The following is a 15,078-nucleotide window of genomic DNA, read 5'->3' as shown; positions in this document are numbered from 1 at the left end:
AAAAATCTGGCAAAGAAAAGGGTAAATTATAAACCGCCAGGGGTAGCTTACTTTTTTCTATCCCTTGGTGTCAGGGTGGTAGCAACAATTATGCAGATTTAGGCAGAATAACAATAGCATGAATACTCCCCCCAAATAGGACTACATTTATCAAGCGGAAAAATCCAAGCTTTCCAACTGCTTCCAAGTATGTATCAATACAAGTCTTAATATCTCAGCCTCCAATTGGTGCAGTATTTTCTCCTGGAGCCCATGCAAGTAACTCCAGAAGTGCGTTCTGATTGGTTAACTCTCTCAATAGCCTCTGCAAACCAATGGGAATAGAAATTTTAGAAACATCCAGAGACTATAATAACCTTTTCCTCAAGCTGCACTATTTCTTTCCTAACATGTCTGGACGAGGAAAAGAGGGCGGCAAAGCGCGAGCAAAGGCCAAGACCCGCTCCTCGCGGGGCGGGCTCCAGTTCCCCGTGGGTCGAGTCCACGGCCTGCTTCGCAAGGGTAACTATGCCGAGCGGGTCGGGACCGGCGCGCCGGTGTACCTGACGGCGGTGCTGGAGCACCTGACGGCCGAGATCCTGGAGCTGGCGGGCAACGCGGCCCGTGACAAGACGCGTATCATCCCGCGTCACCAGCAGCTGGCCATCCGCAACGACGAGGAGCTCAACAAGCTGCTGGGCAAAGTCACCATCGCTCAGAGCGGCGTACTGCCTAACATCCAGACCGTGCTGCTGCCCAAGAAGACCGAGAGCCACCACAGGGCCAAGGGCAAGTGAATCTGCCGCAAAGGCTCTTTTGAGAGCCACTAAACTCTCATTAGAGGACTGTGATCACAACATTCGGAGAGCTTTGTACGTGGCGGTGCGCGCGCACCCTGACGCATAGCCAATCACGTTAGGGCGGCAAGTTTAAAAAAATTGCTTAAGTTTAAAAAAGAATTTTACCTTATTACAAGGCTTGTTGGTTACCTACGGAAACATATCCGGCTAAGCTCTTTTATCTGAAATTAGTGGGTGGCTCTGAAAAGAGCCTTTGAGATTTGCAAAGTAGGACGTCCCGCTACCGATTTACTTCTTCTTGGAGGCCGCCTTCTTCGCCTTTGTAGCCTTGGGTTTGGTAGCTTTAGGCTTGGCTGCCTTGGCTTTGGGGGCCTTGGCCTTGGCCGGACTCTTAGCCGCCTTCTTCGGCTTGGCTGCCTTCGCCTTTTTCGGGCTCTTGGCCACCTTCTTGGCCCCAGCAGCCACCCCCGGTTTCTTGGTTTTCTTAGGGGCCTTCTTAGCGGCCTTCTTGGGGGTAGCCGCGCCCGTGGCCTTCTTGGGCTTCTTAGCTGCCCCAGCAGCCTTCTTGGGCTTGGCCGCGCCTGCCTTCTTAGCCTTGGGCTTGGTTTCCCCGGTGGCCGCCTTTTTGTTGAACTTGAAAGAACCTGAAGCGCCAGTGCCCTTGGTCTGCACCAGGGTGCCCTTGCTCACCAAGTTCTTAAGACCCAGCTTGATGCGGCTGTTGTTCTTCTCCACGTCATAACCAGCGACCGCCAGCGCTTTCTTCAGCGCGGCCAAGGACACGCCGCTGCGCTCCTTGGAGGCGGCGACAGCCTTGGTGATGAGCTCGGACACCGGGGGCCCGGACGCCTTGCGTTTTCCAGCAGCTGCGCCCGTTTTCTTCGTCTTCTTCTTAACAGGTGTTTTCTCTGCAGGTGCGGGAACAGCAGGAACAACTGGAGCAGTCTCCGACATTTTTCTGTTTAGCCAGGAAAGACAAAAAGTAAGCTTAAACTGTCAGAACGGCGTGTCCCGGGAACCGCCGGCTGGGGGTTTATATAGAGAGTCGCTGCGTGATGATTGGTTGCCTTTTCCGTGCGCCGCGCTGCTACGAAGGGCTCCTCGGCTCTGCCGAATGGCTGTGTTTTTTGCCCCTTAAAAAAGAAGAAAAATATAAGAAGTCTGGGCACGAAATAATTAGGGATTTGGGGGAAACTGATCCGAGACTCTTCAGGCTTCATTCCTGCCTTATTTGCTATACCTAGTTTCAAAGCCGGCCCCCTGAAACTTTCCTGATTCCCCCAACTCCCTTGGAAACTTCGGTCAAATTGAGACAACTTTCAGATTTTCCTTAAAATTACTAGTTCTCTCTGCTTCCTTTGCAAATCTTTCTTCCAGGGCATTGTCATACACATTGTTTTCTTTTCAACCTTATATAAATAACCTCATTTTTACTCAAATATACAAGGAAAATCGGTTTTTTCGCGGGAGCAATAGCACAGCTCTCCTGCAACTTGTTTGCTCTAAGCACTGGGAATTGGCACTGGGGTAGAAAATTCTACGTACAAGATGGATAAGTATTTTTAAAAGGATAGATTTTTTAAAAAAGTATTTGAGTGACCAGTGTGTAAACTGGGTTTGCTCCCAGTGTTTCGGTGATTTAAACATTTTTGGAAGGATGGGGTGTGAGGCTGCTCCATTTATTTTCTAGACAAACAGCTCCAAATAGAGTCACCAACCTGCTCTAAAAATTAGTATAATAGATTTTTCTGACCTAGAATGGGCATTAGAGATCAATCACACCATCTACAAAGAAGAAAAGTGAATCATGAAGCAACAGATTGGCAGTTCTACATCATTTTACCAGCTCTGAGCTCAAGAACTCTGTAAGATCAAGTGGGTTAAAATTGTATATTGCCTAATGATATTCCGTCCATAAGATTTTCTTCCTCCATTATTTAGCACAGAATTATGTACATATTTCCTATATTTCAAAATGATACTTAAAATACAAATTTGATTTATCTTTTTTCAACATTGCAAATAGGGACACAGAGGACTAGAAAGTAAAAAAAAATTCTCATTAAACTCACTTACTGAATCTTCATAAGTTTCCCTGGGATTTTTACTAACAAAATATGAACTAGGCTATCATGACCTAAATTAATTGGCTGAATGTGTCCACTAAGGAGTTGAATAAATATTTCATAGCAAACATGACTGATTTCCTACTCCATCTCTTTGTAACACAGAGAGCTAATGGAATTCGATAAATATTGGATAATTAAGCACAAAATTAATATCCACCAAATAATCAGATACTGAAATTAAACCTGTTTGTCAAAATAAATAAACAAGAAAACTATTTTGGTGTTGTGTTTTTTTTTAAATAAATACCCCTACTTCCTAAAATCTATTTATTCTGGCCTACATTCAATAGTGACTTGAGAATTTTTTCATATAACTCCAAGACAGGATAATCAACTTAAAAGATGTCATCTCTTTGCACTGAACTAATTCCATAAAAATGACTTGGCTTGTTTTTAAATAGTCATTATTGGCTGGCACTGTCTGTAACTAAGTCTCTGGGACTTGAGACCATGTTATATACCAATTACAAATACAGTGTATAAAGAAGGAAGCTTATAGGATTGGATCTAGAACATTCCAATTTTCCCAGGGAAGGCATTTTACATTTGTCTGGAGGATGGGGCTACTTGTCATCCTCAGTATCATCACTGTCAATAGCAATAGTAACAAACATTATATAACGCCCTTTTCCTTTTCAGCCCAGAGCCTAATACTATCTAGACCTAAAGATAAAATTAAAATTCAGATTTTTAAACCTTTACTATTTTGATGATCATTGTAGTCATGATATCAGTTGTTGAATACTTGTTGGAATTGTTCCCTAAGTTGTATGTACTCAATTTAAGATAGGTGAAAAGTTCTTTCTACAGCAGATGCCACCATTTCTTTCTTGTGCAACTGTTACCGGTTCCCATGGCTATTTAGGTCCCAAATAAGTGAGAAGGCATTGGGGCTCAGGGTCATCTGCTTAATTGTTTATAGGTAATCTCTGCCATTCCTGGAGGGCAATAATTGAGACTTGATTTCACCTGAAAAGTTCTGCCCTAGATGTGTATAGGAGGTTGGAGCTATACTGTGTGTAGGTACTGTTATCTCTTGAGATCCAGGTATTTATGCTCTAACTGTAGCATGGACAAGGTTCTTGAAAGCTGGATCACCCCATGGGACTATAAAGTTGAAACGTTTCACCTATTACTTGGTAGCCCACAAAAAAGTTATCTGTATTTCTTTTGAATCCTAAATCTGTATATATTCTAAAACCATTCACTTTCTGCTAGACTAAGATTTGAACTATTTTTACTTTATAGATGTAAAAAATAAATAAGAAAAACTAAAGTTAAACAAGTGATGGATGTCTCACAACTTCATGTTCTCTCAATTTTGGTGTCAAGCCCCCACTCACCATAGTAAATGACTGTGAAAGAGATAGGTAGGGCTCACCAGGGCAATCCACAGGGGCTGTACTTAAGTGTTCCAAAATTCAGTAAATTTCAAACATTTAAGGAGAAGAGTGACTATGTTGACTAAATATCAAAAAGGCCAAATTAAAAATAAGGGCTATAGAGCAAATAGAGCATTGTTTTACAATGAAATGTGTTCAGAAGGGTGATGAGAAATCACATCTATTTTAATTTCCTATCAGATGGTCTCACCTGAGGACACTCTACCACTTGAAACTCCCCTTCAAGCACAACTATATATCAATATTATTCATTTTATTTCCTAAAAAGGACACTACTACTCTCAAACTTCCACTTTCATTTTTACATGTCCCTCTGTGTATCTGTAATATCTGGTACACGCAGAAGGTGACTAATTTCTATTATACCTCAGAAATACTCCAATCCTCATTTCCTGCAGCAAGCCTCATTCTCAGGTACCTACCACAGTCTCTTTCCCAGTCTGGGCTACAAGTTCTCCAGAAGAAGTTCTCTATCACAATACAGCCCAATGCAACCTATTGCAATGATGGAAATGTTCCGTATCTGCACTGTAGAACAGACAACAACTACACTTGCCTGTGGTTATTGAGCACTTACTTAAAGGTAGAGTGACTGAAGAAATTAATTTTTAATTTTATTTAATTTTAATTAATTTAAATGGGCATATGTGGCTAGTAGCTAATACAAATATAGGAAAGCACAGCTCTAAAACAATTCTTCTCAAACTTGAATGAGCAAACCACTCACTTGAGGATCTTAAAAATGTCGTATCAGTTCAGTAGATTTGGGACTGGTCCTGAAATTCTGTATGTCTAACAAGCTCCCAGGTGATGCTAATGTTGCTGGGATCTGACTGCTCCACCCATCACTACCAGGATGAATCTAGGAGGATGGTGGGCTGATTACATGGCCCCTCACCCCGAGTTTACTTTTCTCTTTCTTCAGCTAGAGTTTAAGTTCTTTAAAAGAATGTGTGATTGTCTTTGTAAATCTGGTATTTGTACACCACTCTTGGCGTATAGTAGACCCTAAATTGTTGAATGAATAAATGCAATGAATCAATGATTCTTGTTCAGTGACTTTCTCAAAAAGGAGAGCAGGGGAGATCACCATGTCTAAATCCACAGGTAACTGCACCTGAACTAAATCTCAAAAAGTTTGTGACTCAAGGAAGTTAATAATCCTCTGACCGCTTATATGGTAAGCACCAGCAGAGAAGGCTTTTTTTTTTTTTTTTTTAAAATCACCTCTGTAGTTACATAGAAGGCACTCAATGTGAATTTGTGGACTGTGAGTAATGTTGGCATTTGTCTATTAACCAATACTTATCTGTGTGTAGAACTTCAGTTACCCTTTTTACTTGGACAGTATTTCACTCTTGTTATTTTTTAAATATTCTGTTAATTTGCAAACTTATTCATCCTGATGTATCTTCAATGCTTTAATGACATAGCTCGGTGGCAGGTGGCAAGGACATAAGACCACAGAATCAGAAGACCTCAGTTCTACCCCCCACAATACCATTTATTAGAACAGGATTAGGTCTTCAATCCTGGGATTCTTCATCCTCACAATGTAAATAATGCTTTATAAATCGGGGAGAAAAGAGTGGAAATTCAATTAATGTTGGCTCCCCTTACTAGACATCCCTCTTTACCAGGAATGCTGAAAAACGATGGTTATGTAAACGCTTCGCCAAACGGAAATGTTCAGGATCAGCCAAACTTAATAAGCATTACTAGAGTTTTTAAGAATACTTACATTTTTTAAAGTATCTTCATGTTTTCAAATTAATTTTATTCTGCTTTCTCTCCCTTTTGCAGACAAATGTGGCGGTACTGCCTCCTTTTGTTAAATAATAAAAGTGGTGAGGAGACTTGTACAATATTAATTGAGAAAACCCACAGGCACAGGACTAGAGTCCACAAAACCAGCGACTCTGGACCCCAACCAGGAAACAGGAAACAGATACTGAGTCGCATTTCCCCGCCCCCTTCCCTGCTAGGCAATAGCAGACGGCCAGTGAGGAAGGGAAGAGGCGGGGGCAGAGGTCTCGTTCCCGCCCCCGCCGTTTCAGTTTCCTAATAGGTCCGTAAAACTGATATATAAGAGGCTGCAGCCCAGGGTTAAGTGCTGTAAGAGGTTAGAAGTCGCTGTTAGTCATGTCTGGTCGAGGCAAAGGTGGAAAGGGCCTGGGAAAGGGGGGCGCCAAGCGTCATCGTAAAGTTCTCCGTGACAACATCCAGGGCATCACCAAACCTGCTATCCGCCGTCTCGCCCGGCGTGGTGGTGTGAAGCGCATTTCTGGCCTTATCTATGAGGAGACCCGCGGGGTGCTGAAGGTGTTCTTGGAGAATGTAATCCGCGATGCTGTTACCTACACCGAGCACGCCAAGCGCAAGACTGTCACCGCCATGGATGTGGTTTACGCGCTCAAACGCCAGGGACGCACTCTCTACGGCTTCGGCGGCTAAGTTTCATTGCGGTCTTCGGTTGTGAAGCTCTCGTTTACTCACAAAAGGCCCTTCTCAGGGCCACCCACTTGGTCACATGAAGGGCTGCTAACTAGCACAAAGGAGAAACAAAGGTAATATTTAATGTTTTATATTAATACTGGGTGCCGATTTTAATTAAGGCAGTCGGTTTCTCTTTAGACTCCGGCTGTCGCGTTTTTTTGGTCTTTTTTCCGAGTTAGATATCATCTCAAGATGGCGGCTCTCAGACATGCCAAAAACAAAATCGTGCAGTGGAACTGCTGGAGTTTTTACTCAGCAGAAGTGAATTGCATTTGACATAGCATCAGTTTTCGAATTTCAACATGTTTGAGTTCATTTTACTCCCCAAAACATTTAAATTAACTTGTCCAGAATGTCCCAGTGACCAGGACTTAGTGTCCTGAAGAAAGCACCTGAGGCCTTTAAGCAGCCTTCTTTCTACAGAAAACGTCGCAGATAGCTCTGGATAGATGGAGCCATAGGTAGTGAACTCAAATCGGGTGGAAGAGACATTGTAAAATTTTGTCTTATCTAGTGGACTCCTGAGGACGCGTTGGAACTCTTAACATGACTAAGAGGTCATCACTCTTAATGCTTTGTTTCCAAAACGTTGATAATGTGACCTTTCTTATGGCCATCCCACCTCTGACTGCATCCTTACCTCTCCATTTTCCCACCAGGCGGAAGAGGTGCTCTTCAGGCCTTCTCATGCTCATCCTGCCACCTGTGTTCTAAATCTTTCACTCCCAGAAGCTTTGTGTTTGTGTCAGTGAAAACACACCCTGGTGTGTGGGTGAACACACACCCAGGGACAGTTTCATTCTGTCCCTGTTATCTTAAGATAGTTATTAATGGAGCCCACTTCCACTATCAATAACTTATTTGTACAATAGATTAGTTGGTCATCCTGATCTAATCATAGTGATATCCCAGCTTAAAGTTTTATTCCTCTTTCTGCTGGCTCTTTCCCATCTACATATAAATATGTGTCAGTGTCTCTCAGTTTAATCCATACCTCTGTCAATTACTAGATCCTTTCCATTTATCAAATCTCCAAGCCTTGGGTAATCTGGAGTCACTATCCTCATGTCTTTTCCTGATTATATGACGTCTTCACAAATCACTCACTAAATATATCCTTGGCATAGTTACCAGTGACCTTCGAATGGCCAAAACCATGCACATCTGACCCTGTTTATTACTCCTGCCTTCACAATCTTCTCACAGTGTTTTGTGGTACCTTTCTTCCTAACCCAGATCCTATTGTTCTCCATGATCCTTCTCAGTTTGCTTCTTTGGGTCCTATTCCTCTGTTCTGTGGTTCCACTCAATTAACAAACCCTTGTTCTCCATTATCAGTTCATAGATCCTCCTTGAGCCGTCTCTTCCAGAGTGTGCCGTAAATGGTGAGACATCTTGGCACCCCGGAAATTGAATATCAGCTGAAATGGAGCAGAATATGCCGCCCCAAAATATGCCACTTTGGCATAAGGATTATTTTGAGCTAAGGCGCTTGAAAAACAGCTAATGAAAGAATGGGGCTGTGATCTCCCCTTTTCTTCCCGAAAGCAGATAATTATCCCATGTGAAACGTGCCATCCCTATACCAGGAGGAAATGAACATTCTTATCACCAGAAATGGGGAGTCCAGGATGAGAGAATCTATACAAACAGACCTTGTTAAAATAATCCTTATCTTCCTTTAGTCTCCCCATATATTTTAATTGCTATTTCACAGTTACTACTCTTTGTTCAACCTAGTATATAAGCACTTAGGCTTAACTGCTTTTTGGGTCTTCATTTTCCCGTGAAGACTCCCATGTACATGTAAAAAGATTAAATAAAATTTGTGTGCTTTTCTCATGTTAACCTGTCTTATGTCAACTTAATTCTCAAGCCCAGCTAGAGACCCTAAAAGGGTAGAGGAAAGTTTTGTTTCTCCTATACAGCTTTCTAATCCCTATAGTGGCCTGACAGGTCTCTCTGCCTGCATTATTCCCAATCTACAATCAGTCCCTCCCACTGCAGAAATCTGAGTGAGTTGCAAATTTCATCATGCCGTGTAGGAAAAAAAAAAGAGAGAGAGATAAAGAAAGAAAGAGAGATTCTGAGGCTGGACAAGACTAACACTTATTCCAGGCCTGATAGTGCCACCAAGAGGGGCAGACAGCTATTGAGGAGCTCCCTGGAATAAAATGCTGCACTGTACCCTCTCTGTCTCCGCCCCCTTCTCCTCCTCCCGCCTCTCCCTCTCCACCTCGCTGCCTTCTCCTTCTTTCTCCTTCCCCTTCCTCTTCCTCCCCTTCCCCTTCCTCTCCTTCTCCTTCTCCTTCTTCTCCTTCTTCTTCACTTTGTGTCAGAGTTTGTGAAGAGTCTGGGATCTTACCCTACTTACAAGATAATAAGATAACCTGTAAGTCTTTCATGGCTGCTGGCAGTAGACACAACACTCCTAGGTCAGAGACAAGAGGCTTTATTACAGCACAGCACATCAAGCAGCAATTTTGCATTGGATCCCCTTGTCCATCAGGTCCCACAGGGGCGACCTGGAGGGGCCCAGATGGATACTGCACACACAGTGGGTTTGCATCACAGCCAGGGTACAGCTTGGGGGATTGAACTTGAGTGTACTAAGCAAATCCGCTCTTTGGGGACAGCCACTATCCCATTCTTTAAGGTTCCTCAACTCTGATAAAGGGCATTCTTGGCACACCCTCAGAGCCCGTGGCAGATTGCCTCTGCCAACGCTGGGCTCAAAGGCTACACAATAAGGGTGTAATTGTGTTTTGCCCCAAGTTAGTGGATCCTCCTTGAATATTCAGTCTATGCATTGATATATGAGTGACACCAGGAAAGAAGAAAGCTTAGGTCTAACTTCCAGTAATTTATAGCTTGGTTGAACCAGAAGGTTAAACAAAAACAATTAGAAAAAATAATAAAAGATAGACTATATTCAAGTAGGAACACTTATGGTCAGAAATTTCATTCTTAGAGCCCTTTGCAGGCAAGGAAACGATGAGGATATGAGGAAGAAGGTCATATTGTAACCGGAAGTGGGGTCTGGCTGCTCGCTGCTCAGAAGCCAATAAAGAGGCAAGGTTGGTGGAAAGGAAAGTTTGCTTTATTTTGGATGCCAGCAACTGGAGTGGGGGGAGGGGGAGGGCAAACGCCTGTCCACCGACAATCAGTGGGCAAGAGCTTTTCCAGGCTGAGGGAGGGCGCTACATGCAGAAACAGTCCAGTCAGCTCTCACAGTCATCTTGAAATTGGTCATGTGGTGGTCTGACCAGAATCATCTTGATTATTAAGTACAGTTAGTCTTTACTTCCAGGGTCGGTTTGTTCCCATTTCTTTGAGGCCATTTCTCGGATTTGTGGCATCTTATGTCATGGCTGCAGTCTGGTCATCATGTAGTTAACTTCTTCCACCTGGCGGGGGTTTCAGTACCTACAAGGCAGCTCACAGGATGTGGCTCAGAACATTAACTATAGCCCTTGAGGAGGAACTAAAGGTCCTTGACTATGCTTAAGGACTAAACTATTATTATTTGGTCTTCTTTGACAGTTTTTGTATTTTCTCACTTCTCTGATTAAACTTATTCTTTGGCTAAAGCTTTTACACAGACAAAAGTCAGGCTGAGAACATGGGGGCATAGACCATACTGTCCTGCTCCGTTTCAATATGACAGCCGGGCCCAGAAGGAGTAGCAGGTATTTGGCTGAGGAAAGAGCAGGGAAGAGTGAGGGGAGAGGAGGCAGGTGTAAGGGGGATTCACTATGTTATTGAAGAGTGCTCAGTTCTGCGAAGGACTGAGTACACGTTAAGTTACATCTAAGTATACGTTAGACTCAGAGACTAGAGATAAACGTGTGCTGAACACAGAGAGGATGGGATTGAAGGACCAAGTGGGCACCACACATTTACGAGGCAGATAAAATTCTCAGCATCTATGAGGCATCTCATACTTGATATCTTTAGTCAGCCACCCACTTGACCTCTGCCCATAGGATGCAGATAAAACCCATTGGTGAGTGACAACTATAGACCAACCAAATATACCCCTAGGTCTGTTTAATAGAGCAACTGTGTGTGATTGGCCCAGCTACCTTCCACCTGCTCAGTCCTCTTGTTCAACTTAACTCTGGTCCTCAGAGGCCCATCATCAGGAAGGAAGGCTGATGTGGCAGAGAGCAAAGGAGATTATATGAACATTGTGTAAATAACGGATTCATCTAGCGAGGACCTTCCACTTGTTTGTCTTATCCTAAGTATGCTGTGCTGTCCATCTATTTCCCCATGCTTTTTGCAACATGGTTTAAATTGATTAAAATTTCTAAGCATTTTAGTTTGGTCTGTGACCCTTTCTGCTCTGTGACCTCTGGGAAAGTTGCCTGGTAGTGTGCTTGGAGGTGAAGGGTGGCAGAATATGCCACCCTAAAATATGCCACTTTGGCTTGAGTTATTTTGAGCTAAAGGCACTTGAAAAACAGCAGGTGCAAAAGAGCACTCTGACCTATTTTCCTTCTGAAAACAGGAAATCAAACTCCCATATGGAAGATTCCCTTCCTGTACCAGGAAGAAAATAGCATTATCACCAGATAGGAAGCTTAAAACAGAGAGAACGCTGCATTGTTAAACTAGCCTTTATCTTCCTATTTCCTTTTCTACCATTAACTATCCTAGCCCAAACTCCTTTGTCTTGTCACATTTTCATCATTTAATTTAGTATATAAGCCATGTAAGAGCTGTACTCTAGTGTCTGTGGACACCCCAAATATTTATTTCTACTCAAAGAACCCATGACCCTTTACTTACCAGCTGCGTGGCCACATTTAGCCACTAGCCACCTGTTGGTCCTCAGTTAATTTATACATCAGGAACAGCGATAGTAACACCTCCAGCATTGTGAAAACACCTTAGGGACTGAAGACCAAACTATCTCTAAGCACCATTTTAGTGCTTCACCTCTCCCATCTGTACCAAACTACCCTACAGACCACGAAATGGTAAGTGTGAGCTCTTTCATAGAAAAGATAGGTGGCCCTGAAAAGGGCCTTTACCTTTACTGTAGAAAACAGAATAAACCTTACAAAGGTCAATCTCAGCCGCCGAAACCATAGAGAGTGCGTCCCTGGCGCTTGAGCGCATAGACTACGTCCATGGCGGTAACAGTCTTGCGCTTGGCGTGCTCAGTGTAGGTGACAGCGTCCCGTATTACGTTTTCCAGGAACACCTTCAGCACCCCGCGGGTCTCCTCGTAGATGAGGCCGGAAATGCGCTTCACACCGCCACGCCGGGCCAGACGGCGAATGGCGGGCTTGGTGATGCCCTGGATGTTATCACGCAGAACCTTGCGGTGACGCTTAGCGCCCCCTTTTCCAAGGCCTTTCCCGCCCTTGCCCCGACCAGACATAACAGAGAAAAGCTAAGCACGCCGACTGAGTCTAACACTAGCAAACTGCAGCCCCTTATGTAGCGATTGTGCGGACCTTTGTGAAAACTGCAAGACCAGAAAGGCGGGAAACCGTACTGAGTCCCCGCCCCTTGCTTCTAAGACCTGAAATGAACAAGGGCTAGGGCGTTTTACTGGTATTCAGAAAATAAGAATCTTTAAACAGAAGCATCAAACGTATACACAAAGGGACTTGCCTCGTTTAAGTATGCTTGTATGTGTTTAAAGATTTATCCATTCCATATATTCTTGGATCTTTGCCACTGGCCTTTAAGCCCAAATTCCCAAAACAAAGTAATTTATAAATACATTGACAAGCAACCACGCCAGGCTTTGGGTTTGGAATCCATAAGCAAGCTGCTCTCAAACTATTATTGGGCATGTTTATTAATCTATCTGAGACTCAGTGGCCTTATCCATAAAATAGGATCAATACTATTGATAATGGAGTTATTGTAAACAAAATAGCATCTAGTTCGTGAACAATAAATTTCTATCGCCCTGGACTTTGTTCTTAAAAACAAAGTATTTATAATACAGACAGGCCTAAGGCACATGGAAAGATTTCAAAACATTTCTAATATAACACCAGTTTGTACAGTGTGCTTTCACTTATACAGATTAAGCATATAAATTTGAACAATGAAGGATTGCAGAGGAAAAGAATGTAAATTGTCAGGGGCTAATAATACCCTGTTCTCATATAGAGGACAGAGGGTGGAGGGGTGATTGTCCTTTACTGTGGTTGGTGCATGGAATTCATGCAAAGTTATCATAAACACCAATGTTAGGCAAAGAGATTTTATGCAAGTGCCAGAAGTAAAAATGTGATCTTTCCTAGATTATTATATTATTTTAAAAAAATTGTCGAGCACTATGATTTAAATGATGTCCTTGGAATAAATAGAATGTTCAAAATAAGAGATTATTTTTTCTTCACACTATGATATACCAAGCACACCGTCCTAAGAGCTGAGCAGTAGCTCAACCAATTACCCCATCAGTAAATTTGAGATTACAAATATCAAATTTGAAAACTCAATTTACTTTTGAGGTAGTGACAGCAATAGCTAAAAAATCACACACCAACATGAACGAACCAAACTGCTGTTCAGTGGACACGTCATCACTAGAACAGCCAGAAGAAAGGAAAACACTGCTATTTATGCAAAAACAAACCAAAACACACCAAAATTTGTTAAACAAGCCTTGGAATCCAAAGCAATACACAGTAGCAACTGCTAAAGAAAGATCACAGCTTTTTTTACATTGTTATTTTGAAATAACTAAATTCACAAAAGTTGCTCCAATAGTACCTAGAGTTCCTCGAACGCAGTTTCCCCTAATGGTGAAATCTTATTATCTTATAATATCAAAGCCAGGTAATTGACATCGGCAAAGTACTTTTAACTAGCCTACAGGCCTTACTTAGCTCTCACCAATTTTTCCATGCACTCATTTGTGTGTGTGTGTGTGTGTGTGTGTGTAGCCCTGTGCAATTTTATGTGTCACTACCATCTCAACGCTGACACAAAACTGTTCCATCATCACCAACGAACTCTTTAATGTAACACTTTTGTAATTCACATCCACTCACTTCTCCCCTGTCCTGGGGCAATCACTAATCTGTTATCCACCTCTAGAATTGCCATTTTGAGAATGTTATATACATGGAATAATACAAAATGCAACATTTTGAGACTGGCTTTTTTCACTAAGCATTACCCATCTAGGTAGTTGCATGTATCAATGGCCTCCCTTTTTATTGCTGAGTAGGATTGCATTGCATTGTGTATGAGAATTTATTTAACCATTCACCAGTTGAAAGATATTAAGTTGTTTCTAATTTATAAATAAAGCTGTTATGGACTTTCATGCAGAGGATTTTTGTTGTTTCTCCCCAGCTGCCCCCCCACCCCCAGTTTTGGTTTGCTTTTTGTATTTCCTGCGTTCCACCTGAAAATTACATTTTTTAAAATGGCAGAAGTTCTGCGATGATGACTGGGAGCCTAATAAGCCTTTCAATAGTCACATAGAAATCACATTGCATTGCCATTAACACTTGCAGTTTTGCTTCAAGGTTCAAAAACATTGCACTGCGCTATCCCCACTGTTTCTGAAGGTGACTTCTGGTTTCTGTAGCTGAGGATTTGCTCCAGTAACAGTCTGCAACGTTTGTTAAACTGTTGGTGTCCAGTGTCTTTGGTTCCTGCCGTGGGACGTGTGTTCTCACTTTTCTGCAGAGCTATTCACTTAGCTCCTGGAGAGCCTCCAGTGTTGCCTAATCCCCCCCGACCGGTAGTAAACCCAGGAATAAGGCTGGGCGTTCCCACTGCCAACATCTGTAAAACCTGCCTGAATCCACAAACCTGGCATTGCTCTAGGGTTTGTTCTAGGGTTCTGCATTTGTTAGAGGAAAGTTGGGAGCTGTTGTCTCATTGGCTCTTTGAGGATGAATAATAGGTGATTATGGCAAAGCCTAAGTTCTGCCTTAGTGACTATATTATGTTTCTCATGCAGGGTGCAGACACATTCTGCACAATCTGAACTTTCAGTTATATGCTGCAACAACCTATGAATTCCTGATGTGCTGAACATACTTATTTAGTTCAGGCCCCAGATTTGGTGCACTAGTGCTATGCCCAACTGTATCACTGACAGCACTGCTGCCCACTCTGCCGGTGGTGCTGCTGGAAGTTGAACTCTGGAAATCCCATGGAACCCATGTTTTGGGTACCAGGTCTCTATTTTCAGTACAGAAAGTATGACGACCTTCACCAGAGGATGTATTGCTCAGCACAGAAGCAAATAAGTTAACACCAAACTGCTCTCCAGTAGTA

The 15,078-nt window shown here is 42.8% G+C and overlaps 4 protein-coding genes across 4 annotated transcripts; 2 read left to right on the top strand and 2 right to left on the bottom strand.

The window, feature by feature from the left end:
* LOC132432718 (histone H2A type 1-like) lies at nt 1-801 on the top strand. The gene has a single exon (XM_069541088.1). The coding sequence runs from the start codon at nt 315-317 to the stop codon at nt 774-776; it is 462 nt and encodes a 153-aa protein (XP_069397189.1). The 5' UTR covers nt 1-314; the 3' UTR covers nt 777-801.
* A 266-nt stretch (nt 802-1,067) lies between these two features.
* Nucleotides 1,068-1,823, bottom strand: LOC132432712 (histone H1.3). The gene has a single exon (XM_060023455.2). It carries the CDS (start codon nt 1,731-1,733, stop codon nt 1,068-1,070), a length of 666 nt encoding a protein of 221 aa, XP_059879438.1. The 5' UTR covers nt 1,734-1,823.
* A 4,606-nt stretch (nt 1,824-6,429) lies between these two features.
* On the top strand, nt 6,430-8,529 carry LOC138414186 (histone H4). Its single transcript, XM_069541064.1, has 2 exons — nt 6,430-6,878; nt 8,146-8,529. The coding sequence occupies exon 1, from the start codon at nt 6,454-6,456 to the stop codon at nt 6,763-6,765; it is 312 nt and encodes a 103-aa protein (XP_069397165.1). The 5' UTR covers nt 6,430-6,453; the 3' UTR covers nt 6,766-6,878; nt 8,146-8,529.
* A 3,321-nt stretch (nt 8,530-11,850) lies between these two features.
* Nucleotides 11,851-12,210, bottom strand: LOC132432761 (histone H4). The gene has a single exon (XM_060023516.2). It carries the CDS (start codon nt 12,197-12,199, stop codon nt 11,888-11,890), a length of 312 nt encoding a protein of 103 aa, XP_059879499.1. The 5' UTR covers nt 12,200-12,210; the 3' UTR covers nt 11,851-11,887.
* Nucleotides 12,211-15,078: the final 2,868 nt, after the last annotated feature.

Source organism: Delphinus delphis, chromosome 10 (assembly GCF_949987515.2).
Source record: "Delphinus delphis chromosome 10, mDelDel1.2, whole genome shotgun sequence".
NCBI lineage: Eukaryota > Metazoa > Chordata > Mammalia > Artiodactyla > Delphinidae > Delphinus > Delphinus delphis.
Note: the sequence above shows the minus strand (reverse complement) of the source record. Positions and strands in the feature narration are given on the sequence as shown.